A 24,828-nucleotide genomic window follows, 5' to 3' on the forward strand; every position below is an offset into this window, starting at 1 on the left:
AAAAATGCATTATTTCGTTATTATTTCTGCCAAATCAAGAATAATTAATTATAAACACCATGTCATCTCCCTCACTTAATCAGCAAGTGTAGTGCGAAAAGAAAACATAAGTGACGTCAAAATTTCTACACCAAACTATCTTCGAAGATGGATGAAGGTGCGAAAGCAGTAAGGGGATCTGCTTTCTACTAAGAATAAAACCTTCAACTTTTGTCTCTTAATTCCCAAACTCTTCGCTGATCAAATTAATTAAGTCCCTCGTTAATTATTATTAGTGCTTTATTAAAGAAAAAATTACATTATCCTAAGTACAATAAAAGTTTTACAAAAATAAATACATTTTCCCATAATTTATTTATTAGAAATGAGACCCTCACCTCAATCTAAATATTTTTTCCACGATATTATGTAATAATAAAAAAAAAAAAAATTAGTAATTGACAAGGTTAAAGACAGAGAGAGAGGTAAGAAAAAAAAAATTACATTAAGGAGGTTACACTGTTTAGTAGCAGTGGATGCAGTTGTGCAATAATCAAACTGGCGGGAACTCCTGCAAGCAATTGCTTAACATTCTATACAGTGAGCAGTGCCACATATTTATCTTTATTCCCGCCCCCGCCTTTTTTTTTATAAACACCCTTTCCCTCATTATTTACAAAAATAAAAAATAAAAAAAATACTTATTTATGGTAAATAATTAATTTTTACAGATTACTAGTATTTATAAAGGTTTAGAGGGGCTAAAATGTTTGTAACATGTACCAATAAACAAACTTCAACTTACAAATAATAAATAGATATATAAGAAAAGTTTACAATGTTTAGCAGACCATAACCCGGAATATTTCTTCGTATTTAAAGAACTCGTATATGAGAAAGAGGCAGAAATAATATATTAAAATCGAAATATAAAATATGTCTGAGTATAGTGCAAGGACGTGATAAATAAATCCGCCCCTCAATTCAACGAAATTAACTGATCCGTATCAAAGGACTTACATACCCACTTTTTAAATACACGATCGTAATATGTGCTATATTGTATGTACTGCAGGAATGCAATACCAAGTGTCCCCCGTACAATTACATTTCACTATTCTTGAAAGTATACAATTCGTATAAACGTTAAATGGTTTGAAGAAATCGTAAATAGAATTTGTTGCGCTCTATAATTTATTTTGTAACAACAATGGTATCTCTACTGTTTGTCTAGGGTAGGCAATTTTTATTGCCACTGTGTAGGGGCGTGGGTTGGTCTAGTGGTCAAGAGAATGGCTTACTGTGTGAGAGATCACCTGATCGAATCCTGCGTATGGCTACTTTTTATTTGTTAGGAAAAAAAATTGTTTATAGCTAAAGTATGAGCTTCAGCCTCCGTCCATGTCACCTAATTGGTAGTTGGAAGTTAAGCCCCGCCTTAAAAATATAGATGAATCCTTTAAGAGTAAGTATTAAAGAAGTAGGTGGCTTCTGCTTAAAAAATTGTCTTCAATCTCCAACCGTTCGACTCCTATTGAAATTTTAAATCACTTTGTAATCTAGGCGCACAGAATAGAGCTGTGGGGTTCAACTAAGCATATTTCCAAAATGCATTGCAATGCATACACAATTACCCCCCAAAGAAAAGAAAGAAAAATACTAGCTTTAATGCCTTGGCAATATTTTTAGTAGAAAGGGGATGAAAAAATACATAAAAATGACCTATCGCGTGCTCTTCTTTCTCTTTGATAACAAGTTAAAAAATTGAAATATGATTAATAAATACCAGATTTTGAAATGGCCTAGCACCTTTAATTTTAAAGATATCGAATTGCGGTTTCCGGTTTTTTTCATAACTTTTTTATACTCTTTAAAAGTGTGTATATGAAAATGGGGGTCAACTGCGAACCCTTACTTTTGGACGCGCGTCTGCGGGCAGGAATCTAAAATCAAGTCACATATTCTGAAACTAGAAGTGACGAGAACAAATTTTTCCTCTACCATTTTTTGCTTAGATCAACCTTTTAAGCATGAAAAACATTTGAGCCGTCTTAAAATCAACACCCTGAATATGTATAAACCAACTTTTCGTTTTTCGTTTAATTGATCTTAAAAAATGGGCTGTTAGAATACATTTTAGTGAAACTGCACTTCAGAAAAAATGCATTCCTGTTTACCGTAACATAATTACTCTCAAAATATTCATTTATAACTACTCTACGTTTCAAAATCGTAGCTCCAAAAACTCCAAAAAGAGAAATAAGTCTACTTTAATAATACAAAGTTAACTGATATTACTAGAGTTACTTTTATAAATGTCAGAGAAGTGCATAATAACAGCTAACTGCAATAATACTTAAGCAATCTAACTTGCGTACTTCTCTTGTAGACAGTTGTTCCCTTACGTTAAACACTTTCATTTTTTTAAAAGAAATCTATCTTGTACGAACGAACTTCGGCTGAACTTTGTAACCACTTTATTTATTCTTTAATTTAATTTAAGATATCTGGATATCATTGACGCCAGGAGCTGTTTTTTTTAGTGTAACTAGACAGTGTGCTCTCGTTACAGATTTTACTGTATATCACCGGATAATGGCCTGTAAGAAGCTCCTAAGAGGCGAAAATCTAAGAGCTGATAGCTGGATTCGAATCTCCGCGTGGTAATCCAGGGTTTCTAACCAACTAGCTAACCCCTTGCCTTCCATACCACAGTATTCCTTGTTTCTGAACACCTACGTACAAAGAAAGAGGGAGATGTGAAGGCGAGCTAAACATCTTATCTCCCAAATAAGTCGCGGACAGAGGAGGACAGTTTGAGGTGCTTACTAAAATGAATTTAACCGTCAAAGTACTTCGTTCAACCATAGCTCTTTACATTTATAATAAATTTCTCAAATAAAGATTATCACCATTAAAAGACAAAATTCTTTTGGTCATTGAATAATAAATAATTTATTTCAGAAGCCATCCTTGCTCTAATATAAATCGCTACAATAATTCAACTCAAATGTGCTAATAGGATGAAAAAATAATTGCCATTTCAGTCGAGTAAATTTATTTTGCCGAGCTTTCCGACCTAGGGACTAGGTCATCTTCAGGGCTGTGGAAAATTTTTAGATTGTTAACAATGATTCTATTAAAATGAATATGTATAATGTAACGAAATTTACAAAAATTATTTACCTAGTTTAGAAAGTAATATTTTTACATTACAGGGTTGGTGTGTCTTCTGTCTTGTCTGTTCATGGACTGAGTGTGATCGGTCTGTGTGTGATATGTGTTAGGTTGTGTGGAAGTCAGTGTTGCCAATTGTCAAGTAATTTGTAGTAAGTTTGCGTATATGTTGTTTAAATTGTTCGTGTCTGTTTTGAAATTTAAACTGTTTTCTGTCTTAGATATGTACGAGGGTCGTTTGAAAAGTCCGTGCAAAGTCAGAGAGATAGCACCACTGGCGCGTATCGAGGTTATGTTTAGTTTAGTTTCAGTCAGATCGGTCTATTTCTTTGTGTTTGGCATTCGTTTGAATCGAGGAAGTCGAGTGATTTTCAAAAAATGGACGAAAAAGAATTTCGTGTGTTGATTAAACACTACTTTATGAAAGGCAAAACGCCTCAGGAGACTAAAGAGAAGCTTGATAAACATTATGGTGACTCTGCACCTTCGATTAGAACAGTTTATAAGTGGTTTCAAAATTTTCGGAGTGGCCATATGGGCACAAGTGACGCTGAACGTTCTGGACGCCCTGTTGAGGTTACTACTCCAGAAATCATTGATAAAGTCCATGATATGGTGATGGATGACAGAAGAGTGAAGGTGCGTGAGATTGCTAGTGCTGTGGGCATCTCGAATGAACGGCTACATAATATTTTGCATCAACATTTGGACATGACAAAGCTATCCGCAAGATGGGTGCCGCGATTGCTCACGCTTGACCAAAAACGAAATCGTGTGAAGTGTTGCAAGGACGGTTTGCAGCTGTTCCAGAAGAATCCGCAGGACTTTAAGCGTCGTTTCGTCACTATGGATGAAACATGGATACATCACTACACTCCTGAGACCAAAGAACAATCTAAACAATGGGTTACCAAGGAGGAATCTGCGCCAAAAAAGGCGAAGACCGTTCCTTCGGCCGGAAAGATTATGGCGACTGTCTTTTGGGATTCGCTAGGAATAATCCTCATCGACTATCTGGAAAAGGGTAAAACTATTACAGGTGCATATTATTCATCGTTATTGGACCGTTTGAAAACCGAGCTGCAAGAAAAACGCCCACGATTGGCCCACAAAAAAGTCCTTTTCCATCACGACAACGCACCAGCTCACACCTCTGCAGTTGTGGTCGCAAAATTAATGGAAATAGGGTTCCAACTCGTTTCACATCCCCCCTATTCTCCAGACTTGGCTCCCTCGGACTACTATTTGTTCCCCAATATGAAGAAATGGCTGGCGGGAAAAAGATTTTATTCAAACGAGGAGGTGATTGCAGAAACGAATGGCTATTTTTCAGACTTGGACAAATCCTATTATTCGGAAGGGATCAACAAACTAGAGCAGCGTTGGACGAAGTGTATAAGCCTAAAAGGAGACTATGTTGAAAAATAAAAAAGGTTTACCCCAAAAAATTAAGTAGTTTTTATTTTTGCACGGACTTTTCAAACGACCCTCGTATATCATTTTTAGCACTTTCCTTTTTTGTGTGTTGGTTTGTGATTTAAGTATCTTTGTGTTTGGGAAATCGAAAGTGTGATGATTTTCTGTGCTGTGTAAGGAAAGTGCTGTGGTGTTCTTTTTTAGTTTTGTGTCGTAAGAGTGTTGGTACAGTCTTTTTTGAACAACAAATGTGCTAATTGATAATGGTAAATCTAATTGAATTTATATTATAAACAGTAATTTAAAAAAACAATGTACAGGTTGTGAAGTGAACAATACTACAAAACAGTGAGGAGCTAATTTTGAATTTGATTAATTGAACAACACAAAAATAAAATCAATTGTAGCATAATATTCATAACACAATATTGTTCAAGATTTTGTACGATAAATGAGTAACTTGGGTTGTTTTGTGAGTACACATTACAAAATGCTGGAAGACGTAGATAAACCAAGACAATGCCTTTGATAATCTGTTAACTATAGGTAGGAGAGCCACTTCAGCACGCTTTCAAGGTCATCAACCAGCCAAACTACCGCTATAATTTTTAGCTGGTCTTTTGTTATTGTTTTCTTTAAACTGTAAATGCTGTCCCCTTTTTAAAATTTACACTTCAGTGTTTACGTCCATTTTGAAATTATTTTCCGGGCAGATCTACGTAAAAGTATGCCATGGATTAGTAATTGTTGATTAATTCACATCCTCAGACTTCAGACAGAAGTCCAAAGCAAGATTATTCCGTCCCAGTAACCCCTATCTTAAAATATTAGCACTAAATTAGAATATCAACAACATGAGAATTGCGTTCAAAAAAAATAATAAGGCAATAGTTAAAATTATCTCTTTGTAAATAACGTTGCGTGTTTTATAAATCCACCAAAAAGTTAAAGCTTTTGACAAGTGAACACTAAACGCACAATCTAATCTTTTATATATCCATAAATTATACTTCTTAAAATTATAATTTCTAATATTCGCATTAAATATTCAAAAGGTTATTCAAAGTAGAAATCATGTATTATTTAAACGATCTAGTAAATTATTAAATTCAAGTCCAAAGGTCGCTTTTCTAAACCACCTAAATATCCTAAACTGAATAGGTTTATTTTTTGTTTTAAATTAATTCCCTCTCCACAAAAAAAGTTTTGAGTAATTACTCAAATTAATAAAACTGACATGTTTAATAGAAATTCTCTTTGAAAAAAATTGAATAATACAAAATAAATCACTACGAAAAGAAACCGAACAAAAATTAAAAGTTAATTATTCTTAAAACAGGCTATTAACCAGAAACTTTCAAAAATAATTTAGTCTGAAGGCTTGTTTTCTGAAGTTCAAGGCCACCAATCGCTATCTTAATGAATTAATAATAAAAATTTGACAAAATCCAATAAGCATGAGTAAAATCTCAAATAAAAAATTAAACATAATTACTCGCATTTATTTTTGTGTTGGCTATAATTAATATAATGATATAACTAAACCATAATCGTATATTTAATCGTATATCGTTTTCTTTTTGGAATATTTTATTTGAGAACTTACAACGAGAAGACAATAAGTATCAGCGAGTTAATTGGGTTCGTAATTTACGATAAATTCTTCGCCTTAGTGATTTATTAAATTGAAAGATTTTGTTTTCAAATTAAGGATCGTATTTTCTATTTATTGTTCTTTGTTCATTTTAGTTTAATACAAGTTTTTTCATATAGTACTCTCAACTAAAAATTTACATTTCGTTTTCTGTAATTATTTTTAATTTAAGAGGGAAAGGGATTAGTTCAGTGGTAAGTAAGTGTAATGCATTCTGCTAGCCCTTAGATTTTTTTCTCTCCCGGTGATAGACAGTGTTGTCAGTAACGAGAAAACACTGCCCCGAGGCCAGCAATGCACTGAAAAAAAAGCTTCGAACTCCTCAGATATGGTGGCACCACTTAAATTGAAAAGAAATAAGATAAAACTGTCCGGTAGGACAGTTGTATAAGGGTTGATCGTCAAAAAACATGCACGAAAAAGTGAAACGTTGAAAAAACACCCAACTTTGACAATTTTTTTTCTCTTTTTCTATAAAAGATAAAATTCCCAAATTTTCTTTAAAATGTAGGGCAAATCCTTCTTTATAACTGTAATTTTTTGCAACCTCCCAGATCTTATAGATTTTGAGAAAACTGTTGCCGAAAATGGGCTATACGTTAAGGCTGGAAACATAGTGGAGCGGCGAGCAAAGCGGCGAAATCAAACACAAGTTAACATATGGGACCGCGCATAGTGGAGAGCAAAGCGAAGATAGAGCAACGCTATCTATAGAGAGTAGAGCAAAGCGTTATGACATGTTTGATTTCTTCGCTCTCATCGCGCTCAATTTGTAAAGGTTATTTTTCAAAGGTAATGGATATTGTTACATTTATTGGTTTAGTTTGTTTAAAGAAACCTCTGTGGGACCATAATATTTGCGAAGCTATAATAGTTTTTAATAATTAACAGTTAAAATTATTTAACAATTAGTAGTTAATGGAGAATTAAGGTAATTTTTGCTTCATTTAATTTGGTTCTCAATCCCTTAATGCTAACTTTCATCTAAATACTAGGCAAAATTAAATTACATTTTCACGTTCTACTACTTCTGATCAGAACGATTTCTCCAATCCTTCTTCTGTAGCGTCGTACTACTCCAGTTTTTCAGATGAACAACATTAATTTACGACAAATCATGGAGTAGTGATTTAATAAAATTATTGTGTTTTTTTAATTGACTAATTTCTTTTTATTTGCATATATTTCTATTTTGTTACCTTAAAGTAACTGCTAGGATTAATGGGGTTACACAGATTTGTATTTAGTTAATTTTTCTATATTGTGCCTAACTCATGTTATGAGTTGTATTACTCAAAACCAATAAAATTTGATTTTGATTAATGGGGTTACACTGGGCTATCATGTAATCAAATGTTGATAAGACATTCGAAATTACGCATGAAACTTGCTAGGATGCTCCCGAAGTTGTTGGTACAAGTGATGAAATTCACCAAGTTCATTTCTAGACTTATTTATGTCATGTACACTGCAGCTCCTACTACTAAGCTGCTGTAAATACCAAATTTTCAAGGAATAATTTTCATATAGAAATAGTTCCTCCATCTTGTTTCGTGGAAAGGAGAAACGCGACTAAACTCGTCACTATGTGCATGCGAATCTTTGCTCGCTGCTCGTCGCTCACTTTGATTTGAAGCAACTATCATTGCCGCTTTGCTCGCCGCTCCACTATGTTTCCAGCCTAAGGCGTGTCAGCGAGCAACTGGAATCATTGATGGGCCACTCACACACAAATTTCGGCTATTAATTAACACAACTAGAGGCGGGGGTGTTGGTCTAGTGGTCAAGAGCGTGGGCCTAGTGAGTAAGAGATCCCCAGTTCGAATCCCGCGTACGACTACTTTTTTTATTTGTTAGAAAAAATTGTTTATAGTAAAGTATTTGCTTCCGCCCCCTCTTCCGTGACATCTAATTGGTTGGTTGACGTTAAGCCCCGCCCCCAAACAAAGAGGCGATTACTTTACTTGATTTAAGCAACTAAATTTCCCAAAAATATCAGTTCTTTCTTAATTAAGAAATGTCAACATCTAATACTATTGTCACCGACAGCCTTCATAGTGCATTCATGACAGTGCTCTCTCTTGGCTGGCTGCAAGAGATAGAGAGCTGTAATCTGAAGGTAGCCTTAGATAGTAATAATTAGACCTCCTGAATACCACCATTCCTAGCTAATTATTTCTCTGATTGTCAACTTATTTCATTAACCTAAAATTGATAAAACTAATTAATCATGCCATTCATTCATTCAATAAAATCTCTAACAAGGACATATACAACAATTTCTACACTATGTTCTTATCTTTGTTATTTTCATTGATATTGTGAAACTAGGTTTGCATTTGGCCACTAACAAAAATTATTGCTTCAGTTCCATTTAGGACATTGTATAGCATGTGGATATTTTATTTTTTTGGAGTAGAATGTAGTAAGGGTTTTTATAATGATCTTAAATAATAAGAAATAATATTTTTATTTTTTTTTTTTTCTAGAACTTATATAAGGATTATATATTATCTTTCTCCATAGAGATATACATTAGATTTACACACAATGGACCCGTACATAAAGAAAAATGTTGTCAAACAAGGAAATAGATTACCGGAAAAGCCTTAAAGTTGTTTTAATGCTTTCCCTTCTTTCAAAAAATATAAATATCTCTTTGGCAGGCAATTATACAATATTGATATTAATAAATTCTTAAACATCTTTTCTACACATTTCTGCATTTTGAATGTTATAAAGAATTGAGGTTATATAGCAATTTCCAGTCAAATTATATCTTTTTCCATTCCAAACTAAACCTATTTGCAATCAAATTGATTACAGTCCAACCTGTTTTTATACGATAGATAGAGACTTCAGAAAATATGTCAAAACTTTACGAAATAGCGAGAAAGTGCTTTCCAAACAGAATAAATAATTAAATCACCATGGTAACATTTCAAAAAAAAAAAATTTAATTCCTCATTTTACAGAGTTTTGGCACCCAGGACTACTATTTAAACTTAAAAAATTTCTCCCCACTCCTTTTTACCTACTCCTGCAATCCTACCTTAACGATCGCTGTTTCAGAGTGAGATGCTGTGGAGAGGGCTCTGATCTTCATGCAATACACGGCCGGCGTGCCACAGGGCAGCATTCTTTGACCGATCCTATACACCATCTACACTGCTGACAACCCTACCCATCCCCAAACCCTAATCACAACCTACGCCATACTCTGATCCTATTCAAGTCTCTCACATTGTCCAAGAACACCTTGAGCTCATGGAAGCTTGGTGCCGAATATGGAGAATTAAACTTAACACTACTAAATGTATACAGCTGACATTCACATTAAGACCTGCCCTCCACTAACTATTAACAATACTGACCTACCGTCTTCCACACAGGTTCGTTATCTAGGGCTCTACCTAGACAGCCGTCTAACCTGGAACCCTCACACAAGACTTAAAAGACAAGAACTGAACAGACGCTACGGACTACTAAGGAGACTCCTTGGACCGAAATCCTCCATGAACTTACAAAACAAACTTAGACTTTACAAAACACTATTACGACTAATATGGACATATGGAGCAGAATTATGGGGCTCCGCCAAACCATCCAACATCCAACCTATCCAATCTTTCCAGTCTAAAGTCCTCCGCCGAATCGCTAACGCACCATTCTATGTCTCCAACCGCACCCTTCATCATGATCTCAATATTCCCTACGTAAATGAATTAATCCACACCCGATTCCTAAATTTCCACAGCAAACTCTCTGTGATCACCCAAATCCTCTGGCTCAATCACTATCCACATCGTCCCATCCTGACAATCCTCCACGTCGTCTAAAACGGCGTTGGCCACGTGACCTCATTGCTTCCTAAACCCCAATAAGTTCCTAGAGAGTTCCAGCGCTGCTGGCTGGTTTCTCTCATCCCGTCATCCTGGTTGTGGCACTGAGCCAGCTCTGTGGCACAATCAAATGTTTCTATGTACTCGTACAACCCTTTTGCTAGATGTATATTTTGTACAGTTGCAAAAAAAAATCCTCATTTTAAATATGGAGAAATTTTCAAAATGTATTGTACACAATTACTTCAAAGCTACTCGTCTTAGTTCAAAACGGGCATATTTTTGTGATGAACTAACTGGTTGTTCGTAATCGCTTTCGTCACTTGAAGAGATTAGAGTTGGTTTATTTTATTTTTTTCCATGTAGTCTGGTGGCGCTTTCTGATGATAACGTAGACGTGTTTTCGATTACATTCCTATTGATGATGACCCATTGAAGCTTTCCAGCACGAATTTAAAGTTTGTTGTTTTATTTTAGCTGCAGTAGAGTGGTTTATACATTGGGCATGCCTAGTGAAATTGGTTAATGCAATATTTAGAATCTTGATACAATTCATATACCGCACAAAAACAGATTTGTCTGTATATAATTTCTTTATTCAGATACCTGTCAGTACCTAAACAAATGAGGACAGATGGCACACCAATCTTATGAGTTCAAAATGTACGAAATATTGTAAAAAGAAATAAGTATAAGCCCAGAAGACGACCTAGTCCCAAGGTCGAAAGCTTCGCAAAATAAAAAAAATTATGATTAAAATTGGCAATTATCTTTCTTCTTTTTAGATGAATGAATCAGTCACCCGAAACGATGAACCATATTCTACGTAGAAAGCGCTATTATTATATTATTTAACCCTTTTTTTTCGGCGCGCCAACATCTAAAGTACAACAAATACTAAAAAGCTATTTGAAATAATCTTAATTATAAATTTAAATTAAAGAAATATTTAAAAAACTTTCTTTTCTTAGGCTGTACCGGAAGTGGAGAACTCTCAAAACGCTAAAGTTTGACAATATGGTGGTTACATCATCACCACTGACTAGTATCGCCTTCTTTCTTCAAGGAATTCTCCTTATTCATTTGAATAGCTGAACATAATAAGAGTTTTTAACATTCAATCGGAGGGGAAATAAGTTTGTTAGACGCTAAAACCACAGACAAATGAACAGACAAGATAACAGTAACAAGTTGACCGTACAATGGGGACGCATTGCTTTAGTCTATGAATGAATTCAGGAAAAACGCACAATAATATTGTACGTTAATTTACCAAAGAAATAGTAATTTATAGTTAAAGGCCGGGATATGTTTAATATTACCTTTTTGTCCAGTAATCGCTTCTGTAATTGAGAAGATAAACTCTAAAAATAAGACGATGAGGTTATCCGCTGAAGGTTAGGCTAAGTTATTGAATTTAAAATATTGGATTAACTTGAAGCTTTAGAAGTATTAATCTTTTATATTTACAAATTAAATATGGGTCTGCTCAATAAAAGCTTTACACCTAATGATATATATATTGCAAATGGAGTTCAGTTGTTCATAGATCTTGTTACAGTCTAGGTTTCAGTATTCTGGAAGCTGTAGGCTCGCGAAGATGGTAATGAGATGTGGATGGCAGTGAAAGAAGGAAGGTGAGGAAGAAGTTGTCTGTTAGTTTGGTCATGTCTTGAATGGCTTGAATGTCGAGTTCTCTGGGTATTTGGGTTCTAGTAACCTATTCCTACTAAACCATGGGGCTTTCAGTGCACTTTGTAGTACTTTATATTGAAAAGTCTGCAGTCTTTTTGTCATAGCGTTGTTATCCTTCAGAACTACCTTTTCCCTGGTTTTGGAATGTAAAAAAAGCCCTAGAACAACTGGCTAGGCACAATAAAGTTTGGTTGGAATAGGTGCCGGGTCGTGTGGGGATTAAAGGGAATGAGATAGCCGATCTGCTGGCCCAGGAACGGAGCTAACACTCCTTTCATTGTCCTGGAGCCTGTCCTGGGGATCACCAAGGGCTCGGTTCGTATGGCTCAGAGATTGGACTGGAGAGAGCATGAAAAGAACTGGGTGATGTGTCCCGGGGTAAGTGTATGATGCCTTAGCTGTGTAAACAAAGAACCGAAGACTCTGTTCTTGGGCAGAAATCAGATTACTCTTATTACACCTATTCACAGGGCATGGTTCAGGAAGCATCAGTTCAAGGTGGGGCTTATAAGCTTGGAACCACTGTGCAGATTGTGCCAGGAAGAGTAGGAGACGGCCTCTCACCTGGTATTCAATTGCGATGCAATGGAGCGGTTGCGCAACGATATATTTGGAACTTTGAGGCCAAAGGAGATTGTAGCGCAGAAGGAACTGGTACAGAAAGTCCTCAACTTTTTAGAAGGGGAGGTTTCATCTACTAGACTTAAGGGAAAGGCACAATAAGCCTGTTGGGGCTGCGGGTCCCATCCCGCTTTATCTAATATAATCTAACGTTGCTAGCTGTAATCCAGACTGGATAGGCCCATGACGAAAGATGTCTAAGGAGCGAGCGTCTTGTAGAGCAGTACAGTGCTAGGAGTGTTTAAACGGTGTGTTTCTGGTAATTACTGGGTATAACTGTTTCAGTGCATGCTAATTGAAGTTTTGTATTGATGTGCAGTCCCCAGGTGAATCGTGAATCAAAACAAAGAGCAATAGTGCACAAATCAGTTGATCTTTTAAATCCTAGTAATTAAAATTTGAAATTACTTTAATTTAGAGTACTAAGGAAAGGGATTAACTGTGCGGTTAGCGTATTGCATTCCCACGCGAAGGTCCCGGGTTCGAATTCAGCTGCTGGCCCTAGGAGTTTCTTAAAGCTCACTGTCCGCTGTTAGTAACGGGAGAACACTGCTCCGGAGGCCAGCAGAACCCTGAAAAAAGCTACGGGCGCCAATAACCTCAAATGTTGACGATCATCTCACCGATTTTAGAAAAATATTATTCTTCTTAATTAAACTAGTTGCAATACTTTTTATTTTGTCAGCAGAGAATGCAAATTAATATCCCATTTTTGTTTTTAAATAAAACCATCTTTACTACAGGAGTGAAAACGCGTCGAATGAGATTGTGATACAATAGTTTCTTGTAATATGAAACTAAAACGAAATTACTTTCCTCGTATGTTGTAACTATAATCTTGTAGCTTACAGTTAGATAGTATTTGCAACAGGTGATGCAGAAACACTCTGAAGGATAACTTAACGCTACTCTATCTATTCAAATAAATTGTCTTCAAAACTTTGAATTTCATTGGTGCCCTAGAAGTTTTCCTCAAAAAAAAAGTAATGAAAATACGCTTAAATATGATCCACTGTAGGGTTGAAGGCACGCCACTATCAATCTACAATGAATCTTAGTACAGCTATAAGCTGTGAACTTCACAGACAAACGCCGAGAAGCCGTCCGTATCTGAATATCCAGAAACATGTTTTGAGGTTTAGAACCAGGATAAACAGGCGCCTTCAATTTTCCAAAATATCTAGAGAGGATGATTGAAAAAGTGAGATATATGCAATTAGAATAACCCTAAAAACAAAGAAGATATTTCTTCCATGCATGAATATCCAAAACAGGTCAGGAATAAAATAAACATGCATTTAACGTTGGATAAAATAAAAGAAACTATTCTTTTATCAACTTACGAAGCATATTGTTACGAAGTATGAGCATATAATACGCAATATTCATTAAGTTGATATTATATCAACAATGAATTATACAATTACTACGTATTTTAATGGATTATACTTTTTACTGGAATACTTTAATGTAGGAAAAGAAAAGATTAGACAAAGTATTACGCAACCAGATGACATTGAAACAGAAAGTTAACACTGGGCAGCGGTTTTTGTGGTTATCCAAAACAGCTGATGGATTTAAACCGTTAAACCGACGTCACACTCGTCCGCCATACTACTACAGTAGTGCATAATCCACTATTTACATCTTTCGCCTTGTCATTACAATGATTACTAGGAAGGCATCATTATTAGGAGATGGAACACGCCTTGTTTAGGTTATAATCTTTTGATCAAAACCTGGGCACAGCTTTCAGTTCCAGCAGAAAGATCTAGTCCAATCTATTAGTCCATAAAATGGCCACTTTCGTTTATATAACAAAAATATTTAGATGAATAACTTTCTCAAAATTAATTACATTGTAAATAGTATAACACGTGGCTAATAAAAAAGAGATTAATACGCGAAACTATAGGGATAGGATTAGCTATACGGTTAGCGTATTGTATTCTCACGCGGAGATCCCGGGTTCGAATCCAGCTGTTGGCCCTTAGATTTTTTTTTTCTTTCTAGGAGCTTCTAACAGCTCTCTGTAACGAGAGAACACTGTCCGTAGGCCCGCAGTGCATTGAAAAAAAAGCTCCGGGCGCTAATAACCTCAGATGATGACGCGCCTCAAAACATTAAGAGAAGAAGAATAAATGAAACTTCATCAAAGCTAAGAATGATTGGTTTTTGTTTTTTAATCAAATGAATTATTGAATTTTTATTGCCAGCATCGGTGAAATGATTCTCGCCCAATGAATCCCACTATGAACAAATGATGTCTGTACTACTGGACGCAATAAAAGGATATAGAAGTGCTGATAAATTTTGTCGTAATTCTCATTGGACGATTGCATTCACTTTGCGCACTACTTCACTTATCAAAGAATCACAATTGTTTGTAAAAAATTATCATCACTCGTTGTATCACCATTTAAATAAATAACAAGCACCTCATTGGTTGGTATTATTGCAATGAAATTTGATGATTGAATTTGTGAGTGAAATTAACAATAAAAATTTAAAGTTACGTTTTAAATAAGGCATTTTAAACTAAGATTTGTAACAAATTTCGAAACATAATTGGAAACAAAATTAAAAAGGTAAATGTCCTGTGTCTGGAAGGGGAACAAAAATAATTCCTGTAAATAGTAATTAAAAGCAATTAAATTTATAAACAATAAAAAACAATTAAAAAAAGCAAAAGGTCATGCTTTTATTACCACATGACACTAAAAAAATCACTATTTCCTACAATGTCCAAACACTTGTTTATAAAAATGTCTGAAAAGACATCTCCCTTTTTATTTTAAATAATATTAAGTAACTATTTCACGTAATTTATAAAAAGATGTCATTACATTCTGACAAATTATATGAGACGAGTTCACTTAAAGTATGGACTTCTACCTAATACACTGATGTGACTACAGCTGACATTCCTTAATTCCCCCGCCCACAAATCCATAAGTACTTATTGCACCTCCAATATGATCGTGACTGATATCTTTCACAAGAACTGGCAAATAAACAAAACGCAATAAAATTATAGATATTATGGGCGAGTATTGATGTAGTAATCATGTGTGTGGACTTATAAGTGATAATCGTAGAGTTCGGGTACTACGTGGATAGCTGCTAAGTATTTATTTTGTATTTAAGTATAAAAACTTAAATTTAAAAAGTTAAGTATAAGGGCTGATAAACGAGAAAAGGAACACAAATCAGCTAGTATCTAACATTTTATTAATACTTAAATGCGATGATTTAAGTAATTTTACTGCATTAACTTTTCATTTTATTGTTTAGTATTTATTAGACCATTAAGATGACCATTTTCATCTTTAAAATATTTGTTCAGTAAAGTATAGCCTTTAATAAAGAGTAAGTCCGTATATATCAGCGAACTGACATTCTACCGGACGGACCCGCCCACCCCTCCCCCAAAAGTTCCCTTAATCGAATGATTCCAGGAAAATGTTTCCTATAAAAGTTGTAGAACTATTTGAGAGTTATAATTGTACCAAGTTTGAAGAAAATCGGAAAAGCGGTTTTTGAAACAAATTGAAAAAAGTGAAAAATCTATTCAGTAAAATGGTACTTCCGGTGGGCCTATTTTGACCAAAAATTTATTGTCACCACTTCCGGTGGTGACACTTTAACGAAATATCAAATTTGGGGTTTCTACGACTATCCGTTCCTGAGATATAGCGGATAAACTAAGTACAGAGTAGTAAAGTCAGTCCAAACCTATGGCATCAAGGACCGATGGGTTAGAGAACTTGAAATTCTAGGAATTCCAGATCTGTAACCCAACGTGCTTTTTTAATATCACTTTTCTCTCTCTTCTCTCTGACTAGCCGAATGAGATCGGTTTTTGTCGGTAATTTTCGGCTGGACTGACCATTATTTTATTTCCAATTTAATTTAACATTTAATATGCACACTCACACGACTTTCTTTCTCCTTTATTTCTAACAAACCGAATGTAATCGGTTATTGTCGGCAATATTCGGCACAATTATTATTTATTTTTATTTCCAATTTAATATTTAACATCTCATATGTACACTCACACGACTTCCTCTGACTACTACGTATGTTGTTAGGTATTCTTGTAAACTGGTATTTTTATTATGTTGTAGTTACCTTAAATTACACAATACATTCAAATGGAACTATTTTTGTAAAATCTAATGTGCACACTCACACGACTTTCTTTCTCCTTTATTTCTAACAAACCGAATGTAATCGGTTATTGTCGGCAATATTCGGCACAATTATTATTTATTTTTATTTCCAATTTAATATTTAACATCTCATATGTACACTCACACGACTTCCTCTGACTACTACGTATGTTGTTAGGTATTCTTGTAAACTGGTATTTTTATTATGTTGTAGTTACCTTAAATTACACAATACATTCAAATGGAACTATTTTTGTAAAATCTAATGTGCACACTCACACGACTTTCTTTCTCTTTTATCTCTAACAAGCCGTATACGATCGGGTTTAGTCGGCAACTTTCGGTTAACTTGACTGTGATTATTAACTTTATTTTCAATTTAATATTATTTTATATCTACTTTGCACACTCACACGACTTTTTTTTACTAATTCGTATGTAGTTAGGTATCTTCTATTTACCAAATAGTATTACTTTAAATCACCAATCCATTCTAATGGAACTATTTTTGAAAAAAATCTTCTGGGCACACTCACACGACTTTGTAGTTGCAAAAAAAAAAAAATTACTCTTGTAAACGAGAATTGTTATATTTTAAAGAATATTTGGGAATTTTATCTTTTATAAAAAAAAATTCAAAGTTGGGTGTTTTTCAACGTTTTGCTTTTTCGTGCACTTTTTTGACGATCAATCCAGTCATACTGGACAGTTTTATTTTTTAAAAAAATGGTAACAGTAAAGACTGCATCCCCGATCATACAACTAAATTTGATAAAAAGCACGTTTTCTATGTAAACTGTACACCATGATAAAGACCAGCCATGTAGCAGAGGGAGTAGCCCCAAAATACCAAATTACTTGAGATGTTTTGACATGATGTGAGTAACCAGTGTCTTGTTAAATGAGAATTTTTTTTTTCTTTTATGATTAACCAAACCAAAGAAATCTATGTTACCAAACTGAATAATACGTTTTCTAGTTGTGTAGTCGTGCTTGGATGTAAATGACCGTTAAGTACAACTATAGCCCACATAGTTTACCACGAACTATTCTTTTCGTGGGTTGGCTGTAACTGGTTAGCATGATCTAATCCTTTGTATTGTTCAGGTTGTTCAAATAAATCCAATTATCCCACGTAGTAATCCGTTAGATCAGACCCAAAAAAAAATCACGGGTTTTTTAAGAATGGGTATTTTTTTATCGAAGGAAAGGGTTTTCTTCAAGAAGTAGGTATATCAGACTTCAGGAGAATAATAAGTTGACTTGGAATACTTTGGTAGCTTACACAATTATTCGCAGTAGGCGGTTTCTGGCCTTTTCTTTTTTTTTTTTTTTTGAATGATTTAAGGCGCTTCAGCATCTGAGATTATTGGCGCCCGGAGCGTTTTTTAGTGCACTGCCGGCTTCCAGACACTGTTCTCTCGTTACAGACAACACTGTCCATCACGAGGCCGTGAGTTGAAACTAGCTCCTAAGAAGAGAAAATCGAAGGGTCAGAGCAGCTGGATTCGAACCCGGGATCTCCGCATGGAGATCCAAAACGCTAACCGCATAGCTAATCCCTTACCTACCCTCTAAAGCTAGTATCACAATCTAAGGAACAAGAACGTTCTCCCCTTCTCAATTTTTTATTTTTTCTGTTTTAAAGATTTAAAAAGTTTAATCATTGAATGAAATGGCAACTCTTAGAGTAACTACTTTTAAGAATTAAAAATTAATACACAATCCTCTCCCTTGCACAGATCTGGTGCCCTACTTTGGGCTCTTTGTAGACAAACGACTCACGTGGAACCCACACACTAGACTTAAAAGACAAGCAATGACAAAACGTGCTAAACTGCTTTACAGACTACTTGGACGACGCTCCAAATTACCCATTGAACTCAAACGCTTAATATACAGTACTATCCTCAAACCTATGTGGACTTACAGGACTAGAGCTGTGGGGTTCAACCAAACCTACAAACTGAACAAACATTTCAATCAAAACTCCTCCGACAGATAGCTGACGCTCCTTTCCACGGTGACTAACCTCACTCTTCACAAAGACCTCAACATTCCCTCCGTACAACAACTCGCCAAGACCGAATACTGCTCTCTCGACTAGCTCTAATTCTCTTGTACTGTCTCTCTCTTCTTCTGACATCCCTAATACTCCTCGCCGACTAAATCGCCAATGGCCCCGCGACTTCCTCAGTCTAAAGACCTAAACGTCATCCTCCTCCTTTAACTCAAATTTAAAAAAATTAAAATTTAACTCAAAGAGATACACGCAACTACCTACTATAATAAGAGGGCTCTGCCCCGAAACTGCTTGGAATCAATGGTTTTTCTAATCTTAAATGCTTTAAGTAAAACGTTTTATCGGAAAAAAAGTATTATGTAAACTCCATTATGGCTAAATAAATGACTTATTTATTAATTTTAAAAATTTGCTAATTTCCTGATTTTTCAAAATGCGAATCTTCTTTTATAACCACATAAATCAATCAAACAGTAGCAAAATGTCATCTAACAATAATAGTACGTGACTAAAAGATCATTTCTCGTTCAATTCAATGTAGCAAATGTCATGATTTTATGCGTGTTTTTGTACTTTTTATCTACATCCGGTTTCATTCGGCAAAAAAATAAAATTGTACTTAGTGGCAGTTTGGATTAATTATTAAACATCTAGGCAAAAATTTATTAAAATAAATTTCAAATTAGAAATTTTATATAATATCAGATAAAATGTTTGAATAGATTTTTATGAATTAGTTACGAATTTTTACCTAATTTTTTTTCAGAGGATAGCCTTCATTCCTACCTGGCGACGGAAACATTAACTTATAGGATGCTTTATAGACTATATTATGCGTTTTTTTTAAAAAAATTTAAGCTTATTTTAATTAAAATTTCAGCTCGAATAATAGATACCACCTTTTTATTCAATCCGCACTTTTTTTTAAACTTGTCATACAAGAGAAGTCTATCAAAAAAGTTATGTATTAATCATAATCAAAAAATTATTTTACCTCCACATACAAGAGACTGAATGTGTACTAAAGTAAAACAATACATACACACGAATAAAAAAATATGTCCTTCGTTTGTTTCTATCTCAAAACGGTATTTTATTTCATGAGTGCACCTGAATCACAATAAGATTATACAAGCACAAGAATACTGCAACTCCTACTATTACTAACTACTATTTCAGGCAGCCTCTATTAGGGCATTTGCCGGCTTCCGAATAGTTTTCTATCGTTACAGATAACTGCACAAGAAAATCTTAAAATACACTACTCTCAAATCTGGGCATTAAATATAAAAATATCATTGAAATTAAATGAAACAATAGAAATATTTAAAATGCTTTAACTTTAAAGTTAGACATAACTATAGGAAACAAATATTTTACGACAAACCAAATACTACGTACAAGAAGAAAGCAAATTATTACTTAAGTGAATTTTGAAATTATTTATTAAGCAAGTGTTAGGTGACATAAATGTTTGCAACAATTAATTATTCTTAACTTCTCTTTTAGTATGTTCTAATGTTTATAATGTCAAGAAGCAATTTGTAATCAGTTCATAGTTCAACTTTCAGCAAGAATTATGGTATCACACAAGTGTGATAATATATTTTAAAAGTTTCTCTTCTAATATTGAATAATATTACATCACCAATCAAACGCAATGAAATAAATACTGTACACTATTGATGTAAATAAAAGAATGACTCTCGAGAAAGTTTAAATTCTAAACTTTAATTTGTTCACATAAACAAAAAAAGATAAACAAAAGTCTGTTAGTGGAGGTTATAACTGTTTCTCTCTGAAGAAATTCGCATTAAATTGACAAAAATGTTCTTAAAGAAAGGGTTTTTGTACTTACAAATATTGTTGTCATCTTAATTGATAGAAGTATGAATAATTTTGTTTAATGTTTTGTTTACAACATTGTGGTGAATATATGACTGGTTAGTGACTGATGTGACTATACAATAGGAGTAATAACATCAGTGCTTTACCTTTTCAAGTAATTTTCATTGATTAAGTTTTGTATCGATTAAATCAAGATTAATTATTAAAGAAAAATTTTGTTCGATTATTATCGATTATTATTTTCAATTATTTTCTACGCTAAATATTTTATTTTCTTATTAGGTGAAATTAGAAACGGAAACTCAAGTCTTACTTAGTGCACAGGAAAAGCCTTAAACTAAAAGCAATAATTTCTCTGTATTTAATTAATATAATACTAATAATATTCAATCAGGTAGTATTAAATTTACTATTTAGTCACCAATAAAAGATTTATTAATCTTAGCTTTCACTTCCTAAAACAAAAAACAAAAAAAATATGATGTCTCAATAAAGACAATAAACAGATTTAATGAAAGAGGTGAATGCTACACATATAACATTTGGAAGATCCGTTTGTTGATGTGTAGTTAGCGGAAGTGACGTAAGCTGAGGAAGCGCTATAACCTTGGACCAATAAAGAAGAAAGTGGCAGTGGCTACCTCCTCGTAAAAACACATCAATAGTCAGATGACTTTTTTTATTTATAGTTGTACAACTAAAATCTTCTCACAAGCCCAAATAAATGGTCCAATATAATGATATAATGTTGCACAAAAGGGTTTACAATAATAAAGGGTATAACCAATAATAATTTGTACATGTGAATGAAGGCTTGGCCTTGGATTTGGTATAATAGTATAACATTATGTTATAATAATCCAGATGATGTTTGGCCAGCCTTTGGACCATACCATTTATTTCCCTTAAGAAACCAACAATGGACATACAAATTCTACCTGCAATTCATCACCACTAAAATCTTCTTTTAACTAAAACACGTTCATTTTTATCCTCATCTCTAATAAAAGATTTTATTACATAAACCTATGTGTGAATTTAGTTTAACCTAGATTCGCAGAAAAGAATTCCTCTTAAACAATCACTTTTACTCCACTTTATCCTCTAATTATTTTCATGTGTTTATTTTTAGAATTTGTAGTTTAATACTTTATAAAGATCTGTGAGTCTGTGTTTGGAGGTATAAAGTTTAATATGGGGGCCCCATTTTCCAAATATTTTGACTATTTGTTTTAAAACATAAAAAGTGTTCACTGTGTGAACCTTTTGAAGAAAGAAAATATCTTTTATTTTGTCCGGAGACAATATCCCTCAAGGACAATAAAAAAATAAATAAGTTAAATAAAAGAAATTAAACGCGATGAGCGGGTCAGGTGTTGGTCTAGTGGTCAAGAGCTTGGCTTAGTGAGTCAGAGATCGGCAGTTCGAATCCCGCGTATGACTACTTTTTATTAATTAGAAAAATAATTGTTTATAGTAAAGTATGAGCTTCCGCCCCCGTCCACGCCACCTAATTGGTAATTGGACGTTAAGCACCGCCTCAAAAATAGACGTGATAAGCTCCAGTTGTAAATCTTTACAAATATGCTAAAACTTTTCAAAGGAAATACTTCCTTCTGTATTTTGCGTATTCCACAATCTAGAGAGCTCTTATACAGGGGCACTATAGTTTATCTGAAGCAATGGTGTCCTGTACGAGTGGATACTGCGATAGATAGAAAATCAAAAATTAATGACAGCAAAACTATGGCCATATTATTCACTACTGCTACACAATGAAAATTTGATTTCAAAGGCTACTCGCAGATTTGGTCAAACAATGCATGACGCTTAATGGGTGACACACAACCACCAGCTCAATTTTAAAACTCCATATCAAGGAATAAAACAGCAAAGATAAGACAACCTTTATATAACATCTTTTATGCTTGCCCTACTAGGGTGTACCAACATTGCTGGCCTTCATATAATTCAAAATAAGTTTTGAAGTCTAAGAACCGACTCTCAGCGTTACATGCGAATACTAGATATTGGTAACTCTTTGCCTGATGGACTTTATACAAAAATAATTAAAAAATTCCTCTTAACAGAAAAGTTTTTCGCTTTTACTCGTCTTAATAGTTGTCTCTGCATAGAAACATTAGGGATTATAGTTCTGATATTGAGTAACATTAGTTGGAGAGATATTGCTAATCACCAAATGTTAGTCAGTTTAACCCAAATTTTTTGAGTTCAATTTCTTATTTGTCCAGATCTATTCTATGTACATAGTGAACTGATAATGTTGCAGGAGATAACCGTTAATTTTTTTGTAGCTCCTAATAAACAAATCCTAATGTTTTATTAACATTTAGCCGAACGGTTAAAGGCGAGACCTGTTAATATGTATTGTCGTACTGGGTTCGATTACCCGGTCTAGGCCTAGGATTTTATTTAATGGTTAATAGAAGAAAGTTATAGCTATGTTTGCTGGTCGCCTCCATCCATGAAACCCAATTTAGAAGTAAAGTTCGTCAGAAAAAATATAAGCATCACTTTATTTATCTAATTTAAAAAATTTAAACGCCACAAATTTTTGTCCAATCTATAATCCATATTTTATTTTTAAATGTTACAGTTAGAAGAAGAAGAAGGACTTAGAACTAATACAAATGGTGGACAATCAGGAGCAGGCTGGTACATACCCAGGGCAGCACTTTGCAGAAACGACACTACATGTACTTGCTCTCAACAAGGTTCCACTCAGAGGTCTATACAGACAGTCAACGAGTGGATGTCTCCTACACCTTCCAGCAATACCAGTACTCAGGTGAATGAATGTTATGGATTTAATTCTTGAACATATAAAAATAGTTAGGCGCCACGGTAGCCGAGCGCTTAGAGGCGAGACCTGCGAGGCTAATATGTATCGTGGCACTGGGTTCGATTCCTTGTCTTAGGCCTTGGATTTTATTTAATGGTTAATAAAAGAAATTTACAGTAAAGTATGTTTGCTAGTCGCCTCCGTCCACGACACCTAATTGGTAGTAGGACGTAAAGCCCCGCCTGAAAAAATAGGCGATTACTTTACTTTATAAAAATAGTCATTCATTCAATTAAAAATAAAAAATAAATGGCAAAAATCTTATAATAGGCTCTATGAATTGAATAAGAATCATGAAATAAATTTTGTTAAAATTGAATTTAAATATTTTGCAGAGCGGTTCTTCAGGATCACTTTTACTGACAGCTGCTAATCTGGCTGCATTAAGACTAGAACCTCGAACTAAAGAAGTAGATTCATGCAGTATCGCCTCCTCCACCCATTTCACCATGGTAAACTATGGCAATGTGCGGACGAAGGAACGAAAACAATCCTGCTGTGCTAAACATCATATAAGTGCACTCGTAATTACCATGTGCGCTTTATTTCTGCTCGGTCTAATTGCAGCCGTTTATTATATTGACAGTAAGTAGGGTATCAGGTAAATTCTTCTTTAAAAAATAAAAATAAAAGTAAGACCTTTTAACGAGTAAAAGTGCATGCATCAGCTACAAGAAAGGAGGACTGCAATATTGTTGTCTTTTTTGTCCTATGTCTAGAATGAACGTTCTTGGATCAAGTCTCTCTCTAAATAATCATGCCTAGAGAATGTATCTTGGCAATCCTTCACTTGTTTTACACCAATTTGAACATTACACCCAACACTGTAAGAAGCTCCTAGAAAAAGTAAATCTAAGGACCAGTAGCTGGATTCGAAACTGGGTTCCCCTTTTTGGAATGCAAACGCTAATCCAGTGGTTCCCAAAGTGGACTCTACGGACCCCCAGGGGTCCCTGGTATCATTCAGGGGCTCCGTGGAAAAATTAAAATTGATTTGGGGGTCCCTGAACAACGTCAGGAGGTCCGCGCAAGGCTTCAATATAAAATAATAAAACTGTGATCCATTTTTATTATTATGGAAATTAGAGACTAACAAGGTGACCAATTAAATTTAATCAAAACTAAAAGCGTAATATCTCCGTTTGTTGCAAAACGTTTTCTGTGAAAACAAAATTTGGGAGGAGGAGATTTATCTAATTTCAAAATTTAAACGCCACAAATTTTTGTCCAATCTATAATCCATATTTTATTTTTAAATGTTACAGTTAGATTATATTGAACCTTGCGCGGACCCCCTGACGTTGTTCAGGGACACCCAAATCAATTTTAATTTTCCACGGAGCCCCTGAATGATACCAGGGACCCCTTTGGGAACCACTGGATTAGCGTTTGCATTCCGAAAAGGGGAACCCAGTTTCGAATCCAGCTACTGATCCTTAGATTTACTTTTTCCAGGAGCTTCTTACAGTGTTGGGTGTAATGTCATCAGTTTCCAAATCTTTCGAAATTGCAAAATAGAGATGAAGATTTGCTTG

The 24,828-nt window shown here is 34.4% G+C and overlaps 2 protein-coding genes and 1 long non-coding RNA gene across 6 annotated transcripts in view; 1 reads left to right on the forward strand and 2 right to left on the reverse strand.

The window, feature by feature from the left end:
• LOC141453311 (uncharacterized) overlaps nucleotides 1-23,052 on the reverse strand; it is a 118,752-nt gene extending 95,700 nt beyond the window's left edge. The window contains exon 1 of the long non-coding RNA XR_012457941.1: nucleotides 20,441-23,052. This is a non-coding gene — a long non-coding RNA (uncharacterized lncRNA). The remainder of the gene's footprint in view (nucleotides 1-20,440) is intronic.
• The window catches only part of nudC (nuclear distribution C, dynein complex regulator), a 273,572-nt gene that overhangs the window by 240,987 nt on the left and 7,757 nt on the right, over nucleotides 1-24,828 (reverse strand). The gene's annotated exons all lie outside the window — the stretch shown is intronic.
• LOC141453306 (uncharacterized) overlaps nucleotides 1-24,828 on the forward strand; it is an 86,553-nt gene that overhangs the window by 57,836 nt on the left and 3,889 nt on the right. Inside the window, exons 2-3 of one of the 2 annotated variants that reach the window (XM_074126352.1) lie at nucleotides 23,048-23,239; nucleotides 23,629-23,894. In XM_074126352.1, the coding sequence (XP_073982453.1) occupies nucleotides 23,048-23,239; nucleotides 23,629-23,886 (450 nt within the window). In that variant the 3' untranslated portion in view covers nucleotides 23,887-23,894. The remainder of the gene's footprint in view (nucleotides 1-23,047; nucleotides 23,240-23,628; nucleotides 23,895-24,828) is intronic. The other variant, XM_074126351.1, reaches the window with a different exon arrangement.

Source organism: Rhodnius prolixus, unplaced genomic scaffold (genome assembly GCF_049639745.1).
Source record: "Rhodnius prolixus isolate KJV_2025 unplaced genomic scaffold, Rpr scaffold_3, whole genome shotgun sequence".
Taxonomy (NCBI): Eukaryota; Metazoa; Arthropoda; class Insecta; order Hemiptera; family Reduviidae; genus Rhodnius; species Rhodnius prolixus.